General features: G+C 44.6%; 1 protein-coding gene across 6 annotated transcripts in view; it reads left to right on the top strand.

Annotated features, from left to right (window-relative positions):
• kcnma1a (potassium large conductance calcium-activated channel, subfamily M, alpha member 1a) overlaps nucleotides 1-20,663 on the top strand; it is a 1,078,477-nt gene that overhangs the window by 503,449 nt on the left and 554,365 nt on the right. For all 6 annotated transcript variants that reach the window (XR_011588354.1, XM_070865680.1, XM_070865679.1 and 3 more), the window contains exon 3: nucleotides 5,837-5,898. Coding sequence is in view for 5 of the 6 variants with exons in the window: in XM_070865680.1 (XP_070721781.1) it covers nucleotides 5,837-5,898 (62 nt within the window). In the remaining variant the exon portion in view is untranslated. The remainder of the gene's footprint in view (nucleotides 1-5,836; nucleotides 5,899-20,663) is intronic.

Here is a 20,663-nt window from a genome sequence, read left to right on the forward strand (position 1 = left end):
GGGAGCTTGTTGTGTGCAAATTGCTTGCTGAGTTTCCCACATTACAACAGTGACTACACTCCAAAAGTACTTCATTGGCTGTAATGCACTTTTGGACAACTGGAGGTCGTGAAAGGCGCTATATAAATGCAAATCTTTCTTTTCTTTCTTACTTTCTGATGTTGATCACCAGAAGCACATGGATTTAATGTTATGGTGCAAATGTTATTGTATGCATATTTCCATGGAAACTAATTATGGAGCGCTTGTAAATGTTAATGTGTCTATAATTTGGAAAACGGCTTGCTAGGTTACCACAATGGGGGAGATTTTTAAATGTATTCCGGCAGTGCATAACCTTGACTAAAAAACTGCTACATATCTAGTTGAAATTTTGCAGCTGTTAAACTTTGGAAAGATAGTTCAGAAAACTTTAACCTGCTTTGCAATGAAACCAGCTCCTTGAACAAATCACCACTAGTGAGCACTTAGCCATGACCTAATTATGTCCAAATTGAGGCCATAAAATTTGCTGATCTGATTGCGAGTGTCATCCAGTTATTCTTTTTGAAATTAAATCAAGAGATGTATTGGTGTTAAATGACACTGGAGTACAGTCACTTCACTGCATAAACAGCTTAAAAATAGATATCAGCTGCATTGTCGTGCTGGTGTTTTTAATGCATGCAAAATACGTTTAGTCAGCTTGTCAAATGTCCTGAATGTTCGTTATGAAACTTGAGACTTGAGCCCAAAAATCTAGGCTGACACTCCAGTGCAGTGCTGAGGGAGTGCTGCACTGTCGGAGGTGCCGGCTTTTGGATGAGACGTTAAACCGAGGCCCCGTCTGCTCTCTCAGGTGGATGTAAAAGATCCCATGGCACTATTTCAAAGAGAGCAGGGGAGTTATCCCTGGTGACCTGGGGCCAATATTTTCCCTCAATCAACATAACAAAAACAGATTATCTGGTCATTATCACAATGGTGGTTGTGAGAGCTTGCTGTGCGCAAATTGGCTGCCGCGTTTCCCACATTACAACAGTGACTCCACTTCAAAAAGTACTTCATTGGCTGTAAAGCACTTTGGGACATCCTGGGGACGTGAAAGACGCTATATAAATGCAAGTCTTTTTATTCTTTGAATGAAATCCAGTTTCATTTTATAGCAACATTTCCAGGCAGGTTCAATCCTGTCAAATAACTATACAAACCGTTACCAAAACTATCTCTTGAGACTGGGCAGGGTTCAGAGAGGAGTCAATCTACTGAATGCTCTTCTTCCAGCAGGTTCACTTGTAACTGAATTCTTAAGAATATATTCTGTAGCATTTGCCTCTCCAATCAGTGCCCTGGGAAGCTCCAGACTGTTCTTTCTTGCGAACAGTGCTATTTAAATGCAAGTTGTTGATTGGTCAGTTACACAGGAAATATTTTGCAATTGTACCAGCGAGCATCTCACACTAGCCTTTAGATACTGCAAATTGGATCTGCAAATGATAACATATCGTCTTGAGTGTACCCTTGTGTACACAATATCACGCTTTGACTTTTGCCTTGTGCTATTATCTATTTATAGTTCCACTTGCACGCATAGCTTTTCTCATTCCATGTTGAATCGGAACCTATATTTTTCTGCTGGGTGCAAATTGCTGCTCTTCTAAAGGATGAGTAACCACCTGGATGACTTTATCTGACACATTCATAGACTTGTCATAGGTAAGGTATAACACTCGGTATACCTTACCTATGACAAGTCTATGAATGTGTCAGATAAAGTCATCCAGGTGGTTACTCATCCTTTAGAAGAGCAGCAATCCACTCTTTACTTAAGAAATTCCCAGTGTTGGCGATCGGGCAAAGGCAGAAATGTTATTTTGCTCAAAATGTAGGTCTGTAATTTGCGGTCAGCAGCGAAGCAAAGGCGCTCACCGCTGGCCTCGAAGAAAATTGCCCACAGAGATCTCACGATCCGTGAGGCGAGATGTTTGCCTTTCTCGGCGTGTAATTGATTGCAGCGCTCTGTAATGGAATTTCTCAGTGAAGAGCTGCAGTGACATCAACAAGCTGTCTAAGCAGCCAATCACATTGAAAAATTCTCAGGCAGCAAACCAGGAAATAAAAAGCTGCTTTTACCTGTATTTTAAAAAACAAATTAGAGAACGAAATAAACATTGGGATTTTCTCATGGTGATAAGGTTGAAGCTAAAATATCATGAATAAACTTTTGAAAAATATTTACAGTCTTAAAAAAATTAAAATTTTTATCATAATGGAAACATTTGACAAATATAAAAATTAGTTTTTCAGGGCCAGAATGTTTGTTTAGAACTCAATACACTGTTAAAACTCCAGTTACACCTATTCCAACAAGGTCTAACTTTTAATATGGTATTTAACAGCGATATTAGCATGGAAAAGTCCCAGGTTTTCATCAGTTCCACTGATTTCACTGATTACCGGCTATGCGGGTGGGTGGGGAAGGGGGAGGGGGAGGGGGGCCACAGCGCAGCCAGTATTGGAGAAATGAATGACAGACCGCAACTCCAGGATTTCCACGTTTAAATGCACGTCCACTAAATCCTGAAGTCGCGGTCAGTTCCAGCGGGGTAATGACGGCAAACGTTGACAGTTTACTGTTATTACCCACTGCAAAGTCTGGGCCGTCATCTTTACATCTGATATTTTTGAAAGTTTGATCGATTAATCCATGTGTTGCAAAGTGTTGATATTTCAGATTTCAGCGTATGTCTCTGCGCATGATTCGGTGTTAGTTGCCATTATACGAGCAATAATTACATCATTTGAATATTTACCAAATATAATGCAAGTGTGTAAAAATAATTTGAGTCCCACCATGATTTAACACGTGCTCTAAAGCAATGGCTTGGTGCAATAAAAATATGCTGGTGTTTGAAACCTCTATTGTATTAGAAGACCGTCTTTAAATGAACATTAAATGTAAACTCATGCTGTAGCTTAGTGTTTTGAAAGTAAGTCCACGAGCCTGTAGCGCATGCTAGTTACTTGCTATAAAGGAGAGCAGCAATGCTGATGACCTCTTTACTGCTCCTTTTCATAGTTGTGCTCAAACCTCCTGACAACTCGATAATAGATGGCCATGCCAGTATCTTGGGAATCCAGGCCTGTGGCAGTTCCATATCATATAACCTTATCCATGGATGGAGTCCTCATTTTCTCTGACACAAGTCCCATTCGCTCCCTGTAGTATTGTCAATCTTGAGCCATTTTGAAGTGTTTTGTTTGCTAAGGAGAGAGTGTGTTCCATCAGAATTTACAGATGTTATAAGTGGCCTCATGAGCGACTATGGTACAATCATAGATCCAAATTTAGGTTCGGTTGGACAAACAAAGCCTCAAGATATGTTATGAGGGTTGATGGCTTTAATCTCCCAGTAGGTTGACAGTTTGCTCCCAATCTTGCTCTCACCTGTGCGGTCACCATGACTACCTCCGGACCGTCGTTGCTAAGGCCTATTAGCCAGCCAGCTGGCCATCTTCTAGTCCGGGGAACAGGAAAAGAAAAATGAATTCAAAAGCAGGATAATAAATAATGAAGAGCGATTTAAATATTAATTGGATTGGGCAAGGAATTATTCTTTGACTGTTGCGGTGAAAGAATGGGAGACAATGGCCATTCTAAAAACGGACAGCTCATCAGTTTTCTGTTTTCGTCAAGATAAATGAGATTTTTTTAATGGTGCAGACATAAGGGATAAGCTCTGAACTAAATTCAGTGCCTGAAGTGATTTAAATTGGACTAATTTAAGTTATGAAATCCAGCTTTATTCCCTCGGGATTCAAACTCCTTTTGAGAAAATGGTGCAGGATGAGCACATCAAAGTGTCTCATTGCTGCTTGTGCTGTCCACCATTTTGTTAGCGCAGCAAAAGCAGTACACAATTTTTTTCACAGGCTCCTGGTGTCCACAGCCGAAATCGAATGATTGCTGGTCAATGATTCTGCTTCCATTTGTTAATTTTGTGAAGCGTTTGAGGTCGAGTCACAACAGTTGATTTTTCTGTCCGCTGCTAGCTACGCATCGCATGCCTGCTTTTCCCTGGGCGTCGAGTGGCCATTGGTCCAAGAGTGTCGGCAACTATCTGCTGGCGGTATCCATCTTCTGTTTTATTCGAGGGGCCACCCATGCGGGTAAAAATAGAAGTGTTCAAAATGATAAGGTGTTTTGAAAAGGTGGACCGGGAGAAACTGTTTCCATTGGCAAGAGGATTGTTCACCAGAAGACACAGGTTTAAGATAATTGGCAAAAGGTCCAGGGGGGAATGGAATTATTTTTACGCAGCAGGTTATGTTCTGGAATGCACTGCCTGAAAGGGCGGTGGAAGCAGATTCAGTAGTAACCTTCAAAAGGGAATTGGATATATACTTGAACAGAACATATTTGCAGAGCGATGGGACAAATGGGACAATTGGAAAGCTCTTTCAAAGACCTGCACAGACACAATAGCCTCCTTTTGTGCTGTATGATTCTATGATTTAAAACAAAAACAGGTCCAAAAATACACAGTCGTATCTGAAAAGCAAAGTTAGGTTTACTTTTCAAATATCATCATCGTAGGCAGTCCCTCGGGATCGAGGAAGACTTGCTTCCACTCTTCGCATGAGTTCTTAGGTGGCTGAACAGTCCAATATGAGAACCACAGTCTCTGTCACAGGTGGGACAGACAGTGGTTGAAGGAAAGGGAGGGTGGGACTGGTTTGCCGCACGCTCCTTCCGCTGTCTGCGCTTGATTTCTGCATGCTCTCGACGACGATACTTGAGGAGCTTAGCGCCCTCCCGGATGCACTTCCTCCACTTAGGGCGGCTTTGAGGGTGTCCTTGTAATGTTTCCTTTGGCTCGTTTGCCGTGGACGAGTTCCGAGTAGAGCGCTTGCTTTGGGAGTTTCGTGTCTGTCTGGCATGCGAACTATGTGGCCTGCTCAGTGGAGCTGATCAAATGTGGTCAGTGCAAATATAGACCCTTCGTTAGAACTGTTCAATTGAATGGAATGTATTAGTCCCCATGAGACTGATGCTCACCTACCATTGGGCCTGACCATCAGCGACCTTCCATTGGTCATACTGCCCCTAAGTTATGACATGGATTATCTAGGTGTGTGCTATTCTCAAATTAAGTAAAGTAACAAATCTAATGAAAGGTTTTATTGTTGCTACATAATTAATTATAGATCAAATTCAACAGACTCGTCAACTAAATCAGTCAACAGAGGATTTGAGTATAAGCGTAAAGATGTCTTACTGCAATTATATAGGCCCTGGTGAGACTGCACCTGGAGTATTGTGTACAGTTTTGGTCTCCTTACCCAAGAAAGGATATACTTGCCATAGAGGGATATACTTGCCATTGAAATATACAACAATCTTACAAGGCTTGACAGGGTAGATGCAGGGAGGATGTTTCCTTTGGCTGGGGAATATAGAACCAGGGGCCACAGTCTCAGAATAAGGGGTCGGCCATTTGGGACTGAGATAAGGAGAAATTTCTTCACTCAGAGGGTGGTGAATCTCTGGAATGCTCTACCCCAGAGGGCTGTGGATGCTCAGTCGTTGACTATATTCAAGACACAGATTTTGAGGTATTAAGGGAATCAAGGAATATGGGGATATTGCAAGAAAGTGGAGTTAAGGGAGAAGATCGGCCATGATCTTATTGAGTGGCGGAGCAGGTTCGAGGGGCCGAATGGCCTTCCCCTGCTCCTAATTCTTATGTACTAACATGGCAACTTTTCTTCCTGAATGCATTTATAATTGACTTCTCTTTTGTTAAAATCTCTTTAGTCCAGTATTTTAAGAACTGTTTCTTTATCTCATTTTTAGGTGGTCTTGGTTTTTGCTCTCAGCATTGGTGCACTTGTAATATACTTCATCGATTCTTCAGAGTAAGTACCGTTATACTTTTTAATTTTGCTGTTCCTGTAGATTATAGGCAAAAAAATGCAAATCATTTCTATTCATAGTTTTGTACACATTTGCTTTTGATAGTTTACAGGTTAACCTAATACTCATGTTAATGAATGTACTCATTTTTCCAACATATAAATGCTGCTGTTCTATATTTTGTTCTATGTAATCCACAATGTTGGGAGCATTTTAACGTGTTCTCCTTACCTGGTCTCTTAACAATCACCACCTCCTTTTTTCAGGATACGTTGGGATTGCAGTCTAGAGAAAATAAACTGTTTTCTCTCACAGTTTGTCAATGGGAAGATTACTTTTATTGATAACAAGTATATGCTTCTTACATTAACATTGCACACAGATTGGGGTATTTTTTGAACATCGATACGTGGTCGATAATTAGAGCACTCCAATTTAAGATAATTGGCAAAAGCACCAGAGGGGAGAGGAGAATTTATTTTACGCAGAGGTTGCTATGATCTGGCATTGATTGCCTTGAAAGGGGCACTGGAAGCAGATTCAATAGTAACTGTCAGAAGGGAATTGGATATATGCATGAAACGGAAAAAAAGTTGGAAGGCTATCGGCGAAATGCAGCGGAGTGAAACTAATTGGATCGTTCTTTCAAAGAGTCAGCACGATGGGCTGAACGGCCTCTTTCTGTGCGGTATGATCCTGTGAGCAGGGCTGCCAATTACTTGACGGAAAATGCTGGAGACACTCCGTGGGTCAGGCAGTATCTGTGCAGAGAGAAACAGAGTTAACCGTTCAGCTCGATGACCCTGCGTCAGGGCTCGAAGAAGTGCCAGATTAGCAGCTTATAAGCAAGCACAGAGCCAGGGAAAAGGGTGTGGGGGAGGCGGGCTGCGATTGAAAGCGCAAAAGGGAAGGTCTGTGATAGGGTGGAAGACAGGAGAGATTAGAGAGACAAAAGGGATGATGGTGTGAGGCAAAAGGAGATGGTAACGGGACAAGTAAAGAAACAAAAGATGGGTCCAGAGGGGATGCAAATGGAAACGGCAGACCTTAACCCAATCCATGCTGCCTGAGAAAACATTCTCTTGTATAATACGGGGATAAAAAACCTGTACAATGTTATCAACACATTGCAACATTGATCAAATAACCGGTATTTTAATAAGACTTCAAGTTGGACGGTGCAATATAACTGACGGTCTTAACAGATGCTCAGCTGCCATTGGTGCTGACTGTAAACTCTGTTAGAAAATGCCGCAATAAGTAAAGGAACTCATTGATTGTCCGATGACTTTCGATAGTTTATTTTTAAACCCGCGTACAACATTGGGAATTCAATAGCGAGAATCCGTGCCCTTTATCACCTGCTGCAGCAATTCGGATCGTTGAGGAAAGCGATGGACATTTCCTCACACATCCGTCGCCCCGCTCCTAATCCGCTCACGAAGATTCCGGTGAAATTGAAAGTATCAAGTGGTTTCACATTAATGCACTGAAACCTCAACGTGAACGCAATTGTTGCAACGGATTTTTTTTTGTGGTGAGCCCTTTTCCTAACTTCAAGTGAAATGGATGGCAAAGGATCCTTATTGCCACAGCTGGGATGGGAACCGATGGGGCTTGGTGAGCATTTACACCGTGTTGGAGATGGAATGTTTCAGTCCTTTATTGGTAGAGTGCATAGAACAGGGGAAAAGGGAATCAGTGTTGACCTTTAGTTGAATCTTAAAAGCTATCCTCTTGGAAACGGAAAGTAACCTTTGGGCTTCTTCCACTCAACTGAAATGGTCTTCAGGCCGAGCTGCTCATGAGCGGGAAGAGGAGAATGCACAAACGTGCTGTTTCATTTAACTTTTTGTTGTCTCGCACCACAAAAACCTGATATATCATCCATCACCGTCTGCAAAGGACAAAACACCTGGAGCACTTTCTCATTGGCAGCTTTGGTGGTGGTGGGGGGCACGGAGTCAGTCAAAAGCTATCTGGTGCTCACTGGCTGGGAAGCTGGAGCGATAATAATGAGGGTTTTTTTTTCCATCAAGAAAAGCTAACATTTTGCTAATGGAACCTGCCATCGAAAATAACTTGATCTAATACTAGCTCTTTCTCCCATTCATTTCCTCTTAAAAAAAAATCAAATTATTAGTTCGTCAAGGTAAGATGTGCATGCTCTTGTTTCACTCTCTTAATTGTAGTAGACACGTTTGCATTGCTGAGAAATGTAGACACGTTAGAACCCGTAGCGTTGAGTAGAACTGCTGTTGAGTCCAGAAGCATGCAGTCCCTCACCCACTTACTTTGGGACAGTCCGACAGATTTCATCAGCACTAGCTTTCTCTTCAGTTAGTCCTTTCCGTTGTATAACGACAGTAGCTGTAGAGATTTGCTGATGTGGCAATGCTTTCCGTAGATAGCAAAGAGCAATGCATGATCTAGAAATGGCCGCCATTGATCACATTTATTTTAGTAGAATGGTTTAATTTTTTTTTTGTAAGGATTTATATTGCAATGTTTTTGATGATATTTGTACCTGACACTACTTTGAGCAGCTGCGGTACGGTATGGTTTTGTACAGGATTATTTTGTAGGGCAAACGATCACAGCAAATGTAAGTGTTGGGTATTTCAGCAGTTTGCTCTGATTTTCTTATACAGTTGTGGGCAATCTCTTCTGGGAAACACCCTGGAGCCAAAATTGGCCCTTTCGTTAAGGCCTCTGGCAGCCTGGGCACGGTGCGGGATGGCCGGCGATTTTTCGTGGAATGTCCGTCGTTTGCGCAATTGACCCCGAGCGTTTTTCTGGCGGTGATCATATCCGCTCCACTCCCCCCACTTCCGCCCCACGGCTGCCGATGCCCAAGTGCGTCATCAGAGCGTGCACCACCGATGTCCCGCCCCGGAAGTGAAATTCACCTCCAGAAGTCTTCCGGCCGTCACTCGGTGCCCCCGACAGCTTTTTGTGTCGGTCCGCTCCTTGTTGGTTGGCGGTGCGGCCGTCCTTAAAGGGGAGGTGGCAACGCCATTTTATTTTTTATAGTCTGCCGAATGCTAGGTCAGCCCCGACAATTATGCCCCTGGGATCGGCCGGGCTGCCAACAGGCAGCCTGGCGCCCCCTCTTGGGTGTGCTAGGCCACTGGCCCGGCCGAAATCCTCCCTGGTGGCCCAGTGGACCGAACTAAAATAAACGCAGAGTTCTCAGCGGCCCTCCCCTTTAACTGAAGGGGAGAGACGCGGTGACATGCCAGCGCGGTGATGTCACCGGCCCAGCGCTGATGACTGACTGCGGCAGACACTCTGTCCCGCCCCCACCTCTGCCCCCATGATGACCGACTTCCGCCCCACTTGGGGGAAAAAAAATGATGAGCTGAATTTTGGCGGATAGGCCACTGCCTCCATCGCGGCGGCCAGAACACAACAAAAACGCTAGATGCGCCCCATTTCCAGCGGAAGACGAGTTAAGCCCTCCTGACAGGAGGTCCCCTCCCCTCTTCACCAATTTATTCGGAGATTTTCTACATAACCAGTGATTAGTTGCTGAAATGTAACTGCTTAAGATGCTGAAGCAGATATTAGTCCATTCTAGTGTGCAATGTTTCGGTTACACTGGTAATGAGTCATTAATAGTCTGATCAATATGGAGCTTACAAATGCAAAACTTTTATAACTCGCTGATGAAAAGTAATGAGATTCAGCATGTATGTTCTTACTCGGGAATTAACTTCACATTTATTTTCCGCTTAACCTTCTGTTATCTTATAAATCTAAGAATGTTTACCAGAGAAAAAGATTGATAGATACTAGGAACTAAGTTGATACTGCAACACTATAAATATTGTTAACAAAATAGTTTACTTTTCCAAAACATTGATTTTTGATGGCTTTTGTTAAGCAGCATTGCTCATTGTCATAAAATGAGCAACAGCAGAATTTCTCCCTTTACCGAGCGTTAGGGTTTCCTTCGCCTTATAAATAGATCAATTAAGATTTAAATATAGAGTCCAGGTGCCTCCGAGCCTCCAGAACGTGTATAACAGCACATACTGTCCAGCACCACACGCAATCAAGGGTAACGTGGTTCACAGGTCATGGCTCTTTATCCAACAGGATCAAAACAAAAATGAAGATCTCGCCTTGTATTTTGTGAACGTACTGAAAGCTTTGTTATTGTTGCATTCCTTTGGACTGGCTGCCACCCTGGCAATGGCACCAGCAACTCCACCCGCCTCCACCAAGTGCCCTCCGTGGACTGCACTCGCCCAACCAGTCAACAATGGTTTCTTCTCCTGCCCATAGATGGTCACCTCTGGAACTCTCCAAGAATTCATCCCTGCCCCACGCATTTTTCTGCTTTTATATGTTGCCCCCTCAGATTTTTCCAACGGTTATGAGGTATGCTGAAACACTCCAGTCTCCTCTGGACCAGCTCTCCTAACTCCATGCTGTTAAGCTGCCTATTTTGGACTAAGTCATGGATAAGCCATAATTTCCTCCACTTGAACATTGCAAAGACTAAAATCAGCCTTTTGGCTCCGCCCATGTCAATGAGTGTATCTCTCTCCCGACTGCTTGATCAGGCTGAAATAGATGGTGCAAATCCTGAGCATTGTGTTCACTCCAGAACTGAACCAGAAGCCCCATATCTTGTTCATCACCAAGGCCTCATGCTTCCACCTCCATAACATTATCCATCTTGCCTTCACCTCTCTCCTCGTCAGTCTCCTGAGCTCCATGCGCCATCATTCATTATCTCTAACTCGACCAAAACTCCAGTGTCCTCATCTGATTCTGCACTCATCATCATCATAGGCAGTACCTCGAAATCGAGGAAGACTTGCTTCCACTTTAAAAGTGAGTTATCAGGTGGCTGTACAGTCCAATACGGGAATTACAGTCTCTGTCACAGATGAGGCAGACAGTCGTTGAAGGAAAGGGTGGGTGGGGAGCCTGGTTTGCTGCACGCTCTTTATACTGTCTGCACTTGTTTTCTGAATGCTCTCGGCGACGAGACTCGAGGTGCTCAGCACCCCCTCACATGCTCTTCCTCTACTTAGGGCGGTCTTTGGCCAGGGATTCCCAGGTGCCAGTGGGGATGTTGCACTTTATCAGGGAGGCTTTGAGGGTGTCCTTGAAACCTTTCCTCTGCCCACCTGGGGTTCGCTTGCTGTGTAGGAGTTCCCATTCGCGTATCATCCACATTCTCGCTGAACTCCACGGGTTTATTATCTCCAAATTCAAAATCGTAACCTTATTTACAAACCTCTCCCCGGCCTCGCCCAGAGCTACCTCTGCACTCTTCTCCCGCCTCACATCCCAAACCCTCTGGTCCTCCGACTCTGGCTTCCTGTGACTTGTGGCCTTTGTCTGCCCCACCCCTCTCGGCCTGACTCTCTGAACCACCCTCGCTAAACCCAGGCATCCGACTACCTCTCTCCCTACCTTCAGAACTTATCCTTTTTGACCATGCTTTTGGTCACTTCTCCAACTCTTCCACAACTGCTCTGCCTCTGTTTCCTCTCTGTGAAGTGCTATTGGATGGTTATTACATTATAGATGCTATATACGTGTTGCCACATTTGCACACTCGCAGATAAGTGAATTTTCTGAAACCTTCAGAAGTCATTGATTCACTTTGAAGAATTCGAGAATTTAAGGGATAACTTTCCTGAATGGCTTGCTCTATATTTTGAAGTGCATATTCTCTGCCTCGATAATTGCATCATCTTTGCCTGGGATTGGATCAGAAATATTGTAATTCGCAAACTATACGTCGTTGAACTGTTATCTCTAGAACGATATAATGGGTATAGTGATCCAGACAATGAGAGATATTTATTACTGCTTCCACATCTTTTCAAGTCTGTCTACCAGTTTTTCTTTCCTAGTATAATCTATATTCACCCCCCCAACCACGCCCAAATTAAGGAAATAGAATTCAATCAATGGCATGACAAGAGAATTGTGTTTCTTGGAAATGATGGACAAGATGCTTCAAAAACTTTTACGATCCACTTCAATATATAGATGGTTATTTTTATTAGTATCTGCAGATATGTCACTTTTTGAACATCCCAGCGACCTTCGGAAAGATTAGTAAGAACATAAGAAATAGGAGCAGGAGTAGGGCATATGGCTTCTCGAGCCTGCTCCGCCATTCAATAAGATCATGGTTGATCTGATCAAGGACTCAACTCCACTTCCCCGCCCGCTCCACATAACCCCTTATCCCCTTATCGTTTAAGACACTGTCTATTTCTATCTTAAATTTATTCAATGTCCCAGCTTCCACAGCTCTCTGAGGCAGCAAATTTTCCACAGATTCACAACCCTCTGAGGGAAAAAATGTCTCCTCATCTCAGTTTTAAATGGGCGGCCCCTTATTCTAAGATCATGCCCTCTAGTTCTAGTCTCCCCCATCAGTGGAAACATCCTCTCTGCATCCACCTTGTCAAGCCCCCTCCTATCTTATACGTTTCGATAAGATCACCTTTCATTCTTCTGAATTCCAATCAGTAGAGGCCCAACCTACTCAACCTTTTCTCATAAGTCAACCCCCTCATCCCCGGAATCAACCTAGTGAACCTTCTCTGAACTGCCTCCAAAGCAAGTATATCCTTTATCCTTTCATAAATATGGAAACCAAAACTGCACGCAGTATTCCAGGTAGTCTTATTGGCCTGACCACAGTCTGTTTTTGCTTCATTTGTATTCGAAAGCAAATGGATTTTTTTGTTCGTGCCAGCTTTCTTTTTAATGAAATTGGGGAGCACCAGCTAATGCTGGAGAGGTTTGGGCCAAATAACATAAGAACATAAGAAATAGCAGGTCGTTTGGCCCCTCAAGCCTGCTCCGCCATTCAATAAGATTATGGCTGATCTGATCTTGGCCTCAACTCCACTTCCCTGCCCACTCCCCATAACCCTTGACTGCCTTTAGATGCTCCTAGTTCAGACAAGGAATGGGAGCGAACATGCCGATTTGTACATAACGTTTTGATCAGCTATTGAGTAAGGAACAGCTGACTGAAGGTCGTGCTCACGACATGCTGCTCTTGCATAGCTCCAGAGTGAGAACGTTTGCACATCTGCAGTGTGATGAGTTTGATGTGAGCGTGCATCAACATGTTTATGATGATTTGGACTTCTCCACAGGTTGGGCTCTGATATTGAAGTAGGTCAAGGTCATGATCAAGATAGCCAACTAAACAAACCTCTCCATTACCTTTGGGATTCTCTAGAGATTTTTCCAAATCTTGACCCAATCAATTGACTCTTAGTATGCTGTGTGGAGACATATTCCAATCATGGGACACATGGTGGTGTGTGCAATACACTACAATCACACGGAGTTTCTGCCAACATCGTCAACGCCGAAGCAAAATTGCCAGGATATGGTTCCATCATAGAATGCGTTGCATAATGGACAAATGAGATCAGGTTCCTTGTATGGATTCCCTTCTTGGATTTTGCTAAGGGATGAATAGCAGGTGATCATTGACCCTTGATAATTAGCTGACTTCTACAACATAAGGTACCTCGTCAAACTTTGCCCGAGGGACAGTTTGGGTATAACGGCTTTACACAGAGGGCCGTGAATGTGTGGAATGGACCACCAATGGGGCTGTTTGTAGGAGCAAATCCAAGAGAGAGCTGGATAAGAACCTGGAGATAAATTTGAGATAGCATTTGGAGAGGGGTATGTTATTTCCTACACACAGCCAGGAGGATCACACTGGGTTTTTTTCCCCAGCCCTGTACAGAAGTCTACCCCTGTACATTGCTATGTACATTCCACCTTCAGAATTGAGAGAGAGCTGTGGCTGCTCAGATCCTTGGAAACTGTACCCTTAGCTTTAGAATTCCTTCCTTCCACCTCTTGCTTATCAGTGACGATTGGTCCTGTATTGGTCCTAAGTTAGCTGAGCCGTTGGATGTTAAGGCTCAGTAGGTGGTGACTTCTTCCCTCTGATGAGCTTCCAGTAGAGGAGGGCCAGTGCTGTACTTTGAAGACTAAATTGACTGAACTGACAAGCATATGGTATATCTGGTAATACCATATCCAGCCTCCACCAGACGTAATGCTGTGAACTGCTTCTTAAAACCTTATTCATCAAATATATGTGTCTTACGATCGTTTTTGGAAATTTGGAATACATATTTTGCCTCTGATTGAACTTTAGCACATGTCAGTGCTGACGATACTTGTACAGACTGGACTTCAGTGTGTTGTTTTTGACCCATATTACAAAGTGATAAGTAAACATACTTGCCCATATTTCTCGGTGAATTTGCAATATTCTCAGGGAATGAACAGAGACCTTCAGTTTATTTCCTCTGTTTTTAATCACATGATCCTCCTTGTCTTCAGGAGGTGGCATAATAACACTACAATTTACTACGATTTAGTCTTTAACTGTCAAACAAATGTATTAAACAGCAGAAGAACAAGCAAATAGCAGTAGCACAAGATATAGTTTTAAAGTAGTTGTTGACCTTAGCTAGCGCTTCGTAATAGACAATAATATTGCTTGCAGCTGCTGTGGTGCAAGTAATATTCTTTTGCTCACCATCTACAGAAGCTGACTCTACAGAAGGTTTTAGATGCATTCTCTGATTTGAATAAGAAAACTGACCAAGATCAGGCAGTGAGAAATTTTCAAAAACTCCTCGTCCAACACATATTTGAACAAATTCCAGAAGATGTTTGTATTTGAATTGAATAGCTTGGGCTTTCCTTTAGACATGTGGCATAGATAAACTGACTCAAATCTATAATCATTGCGGAATAGGATTTCTGTGAGTGAAGCTGGTTTTTAACCCCTTTATGACAATTAAAGAAATGCTAGCTCTTAGATAACAATACTGAATTTTTGTCACAGGCATAGTTCACTGTAAAATCTGTATGAGTCCGATGATGTCATTGAAACATACAAGATTTTGAAGGGGTTTGACAGAGTAGATGCTGAGAGGTTGTTTCCCCTGGCTGAAGTGTCTAGATCTAGGGGGCATAGTCTCAGGATAAGGGGTTGGCCACTTAAGACTGAGATGAGGGGGAATTTCTTCACTCAGAGGGTTGTGAATCTCTGCCCCAGAGGGCTGTGGATGCTGAGTGACTGAATTTATTTAAGGCTGAGATCGATAGATTTTTGGACTCTCGGGGAATCAAGGGATATGGGGATCGGGCGGGAAAGTGGAGTTGTGATCAGCCATGATCTTATTGAATGGCGGAGCCGGGACCGTAAGGCCTATTCCTGCACCTATTTCTTGTGTTCTTATAAGTTAATGCTAAACCATCACCTCTTTAAAGTGGAGTGATGCATTAAGATACATATTGTGTCAAAGATCAAAGTAGACTTGTTGGCAAATCATGGTTTGCTTTATTCACGTGCAAGGTGAAGAGGCCTCGTGTTGTATTATGTTATACTGTTTGCTTACTGTCCAGTTATTAAAGCTTTCGCTTACTGCCGACAACTCAGATCGGCAAATAGTAACTTCAGTATGCTTGCAAGAACATCCAGCTTTATGTAGTTTAATATGAAAGCATCACTGCAATCTGTTCATTATCAAAGTTATCTCATCCATTCTGGGGGAATCTCAGTACAGTAACGAAGAAGCAAATATTAGCCTCGCTCCAATAAAAAGAGAAATTGCATGGCGATGCACAGCAGGTCACGCAGCGATGTGCCGGTCATTGAGCAATGCCAGGCGTAACCAGAACGGGAAACTGAAAGCTAAGCAAGCCCTTTTATAGGGTGGAAGAGAAAGAAGGGGAGGAAAGAGTCAGAAAATAAGCCGACACAGATTCTAATCACAGATAGGAGGTTAATGGTCTGATTGATCCACTCAGAGGAGATGCAGGATCCTGTTAAAGGAAACAAACGATCATCTCAGTGAGGCAATGGAAAGGCATTAGAAGCAAAGAATGTGCAAATAGCTTTTAACGTCTCCACAGATGACCTTCAAATTTAAATTGCCATCTTCATGAAGTTGCAAGACTGAGAACAGAGGACCTTTAAAAATCTGACCCTTATTACCCTTTACAACAACAACAGTTTGGATTTATATACTGCCTTTAATGTAATGAAACGTCGAAGGCACTTCACAGCAGTGTTATAAGACAAAACAAATAAATTGGACACCGAGTCACATAAGAAGAAATTACGGCAGATGACCAAATAGAGGTAGGTTTTAAGAAGCATCTTGAAGGAGGAAAGAGAGATAGAGAGGCGGAGAGATTTAGGCAGGGAGTTCCAGATCTTGGGGCCGAGGCACCAGAAGGCACGGCCACCGATGGTTGTGCGATTATAATTGGGGATGGTCAAGAGGGCAGAATTAGACGGGCACAGACATCTCGGGGGTGGGGGGGTTGTGGGGCTGGAGGAGATTACAGAGATAGGGAGGGGGTGAGGCCATGGAGGGATTTTTAAACAAGGATGGGAATTTTGAAATCGAGGTATTGCTTAACCGGAAGCCAGTGTAGGTCAGCGAGCACAGGGGTGATGGGTGAGCGGGACTTGGTACAAGCTAGGACACGGGCAGCCGAGTTTTGGATCACCTCTAGTTTACGTAGGGAAGAATGTGGGAGGCCAGCCAGGAGCGTATTGGAATAGTCAAGTCTCGAGCTAATACAGATTGCAATCACTGAGAGGAGGTTAATAGGTCGGTTGATCCACTCAGTGGAGATACAGGATCCCCTTAAAGAATATAAATGATCATCTCAGTGAGGCAATGAAAAGGCATTAGAAGGAAAGAATGTGCAAATAGCTTTTAACGTCTCCACAGATGACCTTCAAATTTAAATTGCCACTTTCATGGAGTTGCAAGACTGGGAACAGAGGACCTTTTAAAATCTTACACTTATTACCCTTTACTACAACAACAACTTGTATTTATATCTTTTTATGCAGTCCCCCGGAGTCGAGGATGACTTGCTTCCGCACTAAAAAAATGAGTTCTCAGGTGACTGAAGAGTCTGTTGCGGACCTACAGTCTCTGTCACAGGTGGGGCAGACAGTGGTTGAGGGAAAGGGTGGGCGGGGAGCCTGGATTGCCGCACGCTCCTCCCGCTGTCTGCGCTTGGCCTCCGCTCGCTCCCGGCGAAGAGACTCAAGATGTTCAGCGCCCTCCCGGATGCTTCTCCTCCACTTTGAACGGTTTTGGCCCAGTGATTAGAACATAAGAACATAAGAAATAGGAACAGGAGTAGGCCATACAGCCCCCTCGAGCCTGCTCCACCATTCAATAAAATCATGGCTGATCTGATCATGGACTCAGCTCCACTTCCCCGCCCACTCCCCATAACCCCTTATCTCCTTATTTAAAAAACTATTTCTGACTTAAATTTATTCAATGTCCCAGCTTCCACAGCTCTCTCAGACAGCGAATTCCACAGATTTACAACCCTCGGAGAGAAGAAATTTCTCCTCGTTCAGTTTTAAATGGGCGGCTCCTTATTCTAAGATCATGCCCCCTAGTTCTAGTCTCCCCCATCAGTGGAAACATCCTCTCTGCATCCACCTTGTCAAGCCTCCTCTTGTACGTTTCGATAAGATCACCTCTCATTCTTCTGAATTCCAATGAGTAGAGGCCCAACCTACTCAACTTTCCTCATAAGTCAAACCCCCTCATCTCCAGAATCAACCTAGTGAACCTTCTCTGAAGTGCCTCCAAAGCAAGTATATCCTTTCGTAAATATGGAAACCAAAACTACACGCAGTATTCCAGGTGTGGCCTCACCAATACCCTGTATAACTGTAGCAAGACCTCCCTGTTTTTATACTCCATCCCCCTTTGCAATAAAGGTGAAGATTCCATTGGCCTTCCTGATCACTTGCTGTACCTGCATACTATTCTTTTGTGCTTCCTGCACAAGTACCCCCGGGTCCTGCTGCACTGCAGCACTTTGCAATCTTTCTTCATTTAAATAATAACTTGCTCTTGACTTTTTTCTGCCAAAGTGCAGGACTTCGGTGGGAATGTTGCACTTTTTCAAGGAGGGATTGAGTGTCCTCGAAGCGTTTCCTCTGCCCACCTGTGGCTCACTTGCCATGTCAAAGCTCTGAGTAGAGTGCTTGCTTTGGGAGTCTCGTATCGGGCATGTGGACAATGTAGCCCATTCATCGGAGCTGATCGAGCATGGTCAAAGCTTCAATGCTGGGGATGTTGGCCTGAGCGAGAACTCTGATGTTGATGCACCTATCCTGCCAATGGATTTGCAGGATCTTGCAGAGGCAGCGTTGGTGGTACTTCTCCAGTGTTTTGAGGTGCCTGCTGTACATAGTCCATGTCTCTGAACCATATAGGAAGGCGGGTATCACTACTGCTCTGTAGACCATGATCTTGGTGCCGGGTTTGAGGTCCTGGTTTTCAAACACTCTCTTCCTCAGGCGGCCGAAGGCTGCACTGACACACTGAAGGCGGTATTGAACCTTGTCGTCGACGTCTGCCCTTGTCGACAGTAGGTTCCCGAGGTTTGGAGAATGATCCATGTTGTCCAAGGCCACGTCGTGGATTTTGATAATCGGAGGGAAGTGCTGTGTGGCAGGGGCTGGTTGGTAGAGGATCTTTGTCTTCTGGATGTTGAGTGTAAGGCCCGTGCTCTCGTACGCTTCAGTGAAGGTGTTGGCGATGGTTGAGTTCAGCATCCGAGTGTGCGCAGTCGCAAATGTTGTCTGCGTACTGTAATCCAATGATGGAGGATGGGACGACCTTGGATCTAGCCTGGAGGCGGTGGAGGTTGAACAGTTTCCGTTTCTCCTGTACATTAGCTCCACTCCCGCGGGGCGCTTACTGAGGGTGAGATGGAATATTGGAGCAAGGAAGATCAAAAAGAGCGATGGTGCGATGACACAGCCTTGCTTGACCCCAGTCTGAACGTGAATTGGGTCTGTGGTGGATCCACTGGTCAGGATCACGGCTTGCATGTCATCGTGAAGCAGGCGAAGGATGGTGACAAACTTTTGAGGCCTGCCGAGTTTGTGAGGTCAAAGAAGGCCATGTACAGGGGTTGGAGCTGCTCCCTGCATTTCTCTTGGGTTTGCCGCGCGGTGAAGATCATATCCATTGTGCCCCTCAGTGGGCGGAATCCGCATTGTGACTCTGGGAGGAGCTCTTCAGCCACAGGAGAAGGTGATTGAGGAGGATTCTTTATTTATTAAAGGCACTATATTAAATGTACTATATTTATATAGAGCCTTTACAGAGCATACTCGGGTGAACATTGAACTTTAGCAGCGGTGAATGTCTGGCAGGATCTGTCGGTAAAGAAAATGCACATTTAATAAACCTTGGGGTTGATTTTGCATTTTGGCCGACCGACCGACCGAGCTCACGGGCACTTGAAGTGAAGAGACGGCTGCCATTTTGAGGCTCTGGCCCCATTTGCGTCAGCCAGCAAGCTGCGGGGCGCTAAGCGAGTGTCCCGATGCAGCTCGCTGGATTGAGGCCTACCAATATTGGGCCTCCCTGGTCACCACCAAGGTCGGTTCGGGGGCGTCAAGGGCCCACGTTATTTTCGAAGGGCCCAGAGGAGCATTCCTTCTCTGGGCCCCACAAAAATAATTCCAAACTTGGCTTTGCTGGGCCTCGTCCGCTCCATCGCCCAAGGCACTGACCAGAGCCTGCACCACACACACATGCTCCAATCAGTTCCAACCTACGATGACAATTGGGGCACGGTTTGTCATAGGACCCCGACTTGCTTACTAAAAGGGGCTTACTGCCTGAAACAGACAGGTGCTATGGACACCCGGCGCTAAGCCCGCGCCATCGGCGTTAAGGAGCGGTTCGGCTACCAACCACACTTTGAGGCCATTAGACCTCCCCCCTGCCCCGATAACGTCAAACAAAGCCAGTATGCATCGGCTCCAATCCACCTAGAACCAAGAAGCAGTTTAGACAATTAAATATTAACACACCAGAATCAGGGTGGAGTCAGACAATGCGCCTCATCGCCAGCAGAGGTGGTGCCCTGGAAAATCAGTTCATATTTAGGGGAGGGCTCCACTGCACATATTAAAATAAAAATGAAGGTTCTTGTTATATAGGCGAAATCATCATCATAGGCAGACCCTCGAAATCGAGGAAGACTTGCTTCCACTCTAAAAATGAGTTCTCAGGTGACTGAACAGTCCAGTATGGGAATTACAGTCTCTGTCACAGGTGGGCCAAACAATCGTTGAAGGAAAGGATGGGTGGGGAGTCTGGTTTGCCGCACGCTCCTTCCTCTGCCTGCACTTGATTTCTGCACGCTCTCAGCGATGAGACTCGAGCGCCCTCCCAGATGCACTTCCTCCACTTAGGGCGATCTTTGGCCAGGGACTCCCAGGTGTCGGTAGGGATGTTGCATTTTATCAAGGAGGCTTTGAGGGTGTCCTTGAAACATTTCCCCTGCCCACCTTGGGCTCGCTTGCCATGTAGGAGTTCCGAGTAGAGCGCTTGCTTTGGGCGAAATACAGACTGAATGTTGGAGGAGACAACAGAAAAGAATATGTGCCCATTAAAAGGGGCTCATTCTTCCTGAGCCATGTTTCACTGACCTTTTTAGCATTTGCTTGTTTGAGGGCGAATGGACAGAAGGGCTGTGTATTTTCAGTGCTGCGTGACATGTGCTAGTGAGACTACAGGGGAGATGGTTGTGGGTCTGCAGAGGATGAATTGAAGTCGTTCGTTCAAGGCATGTTGCTCCGACCTGCCCGATGTTGCAATAGCCACTGCACCCAGATGGCCCGGTGCAGCTGGACACAGAGCCAGGGACGATCTCTCCTGAGAGGTAT

The sequence above is a fragment of the Pristiophorus japonicus genome, chromosome 22, assembly GCF_044704955.1.
Source record: "Pristiophorus japonicus isolate sPriJap1 chromosome 22, sPriJap1.hap1, whole genome shotgun sequence".
Lineage (NCBI taxonomy): Eukaryota > Metazoa > Chordata > Chondrichthyes > Pristiophoridae > Pristiophorus > Pristiophorus japonicus.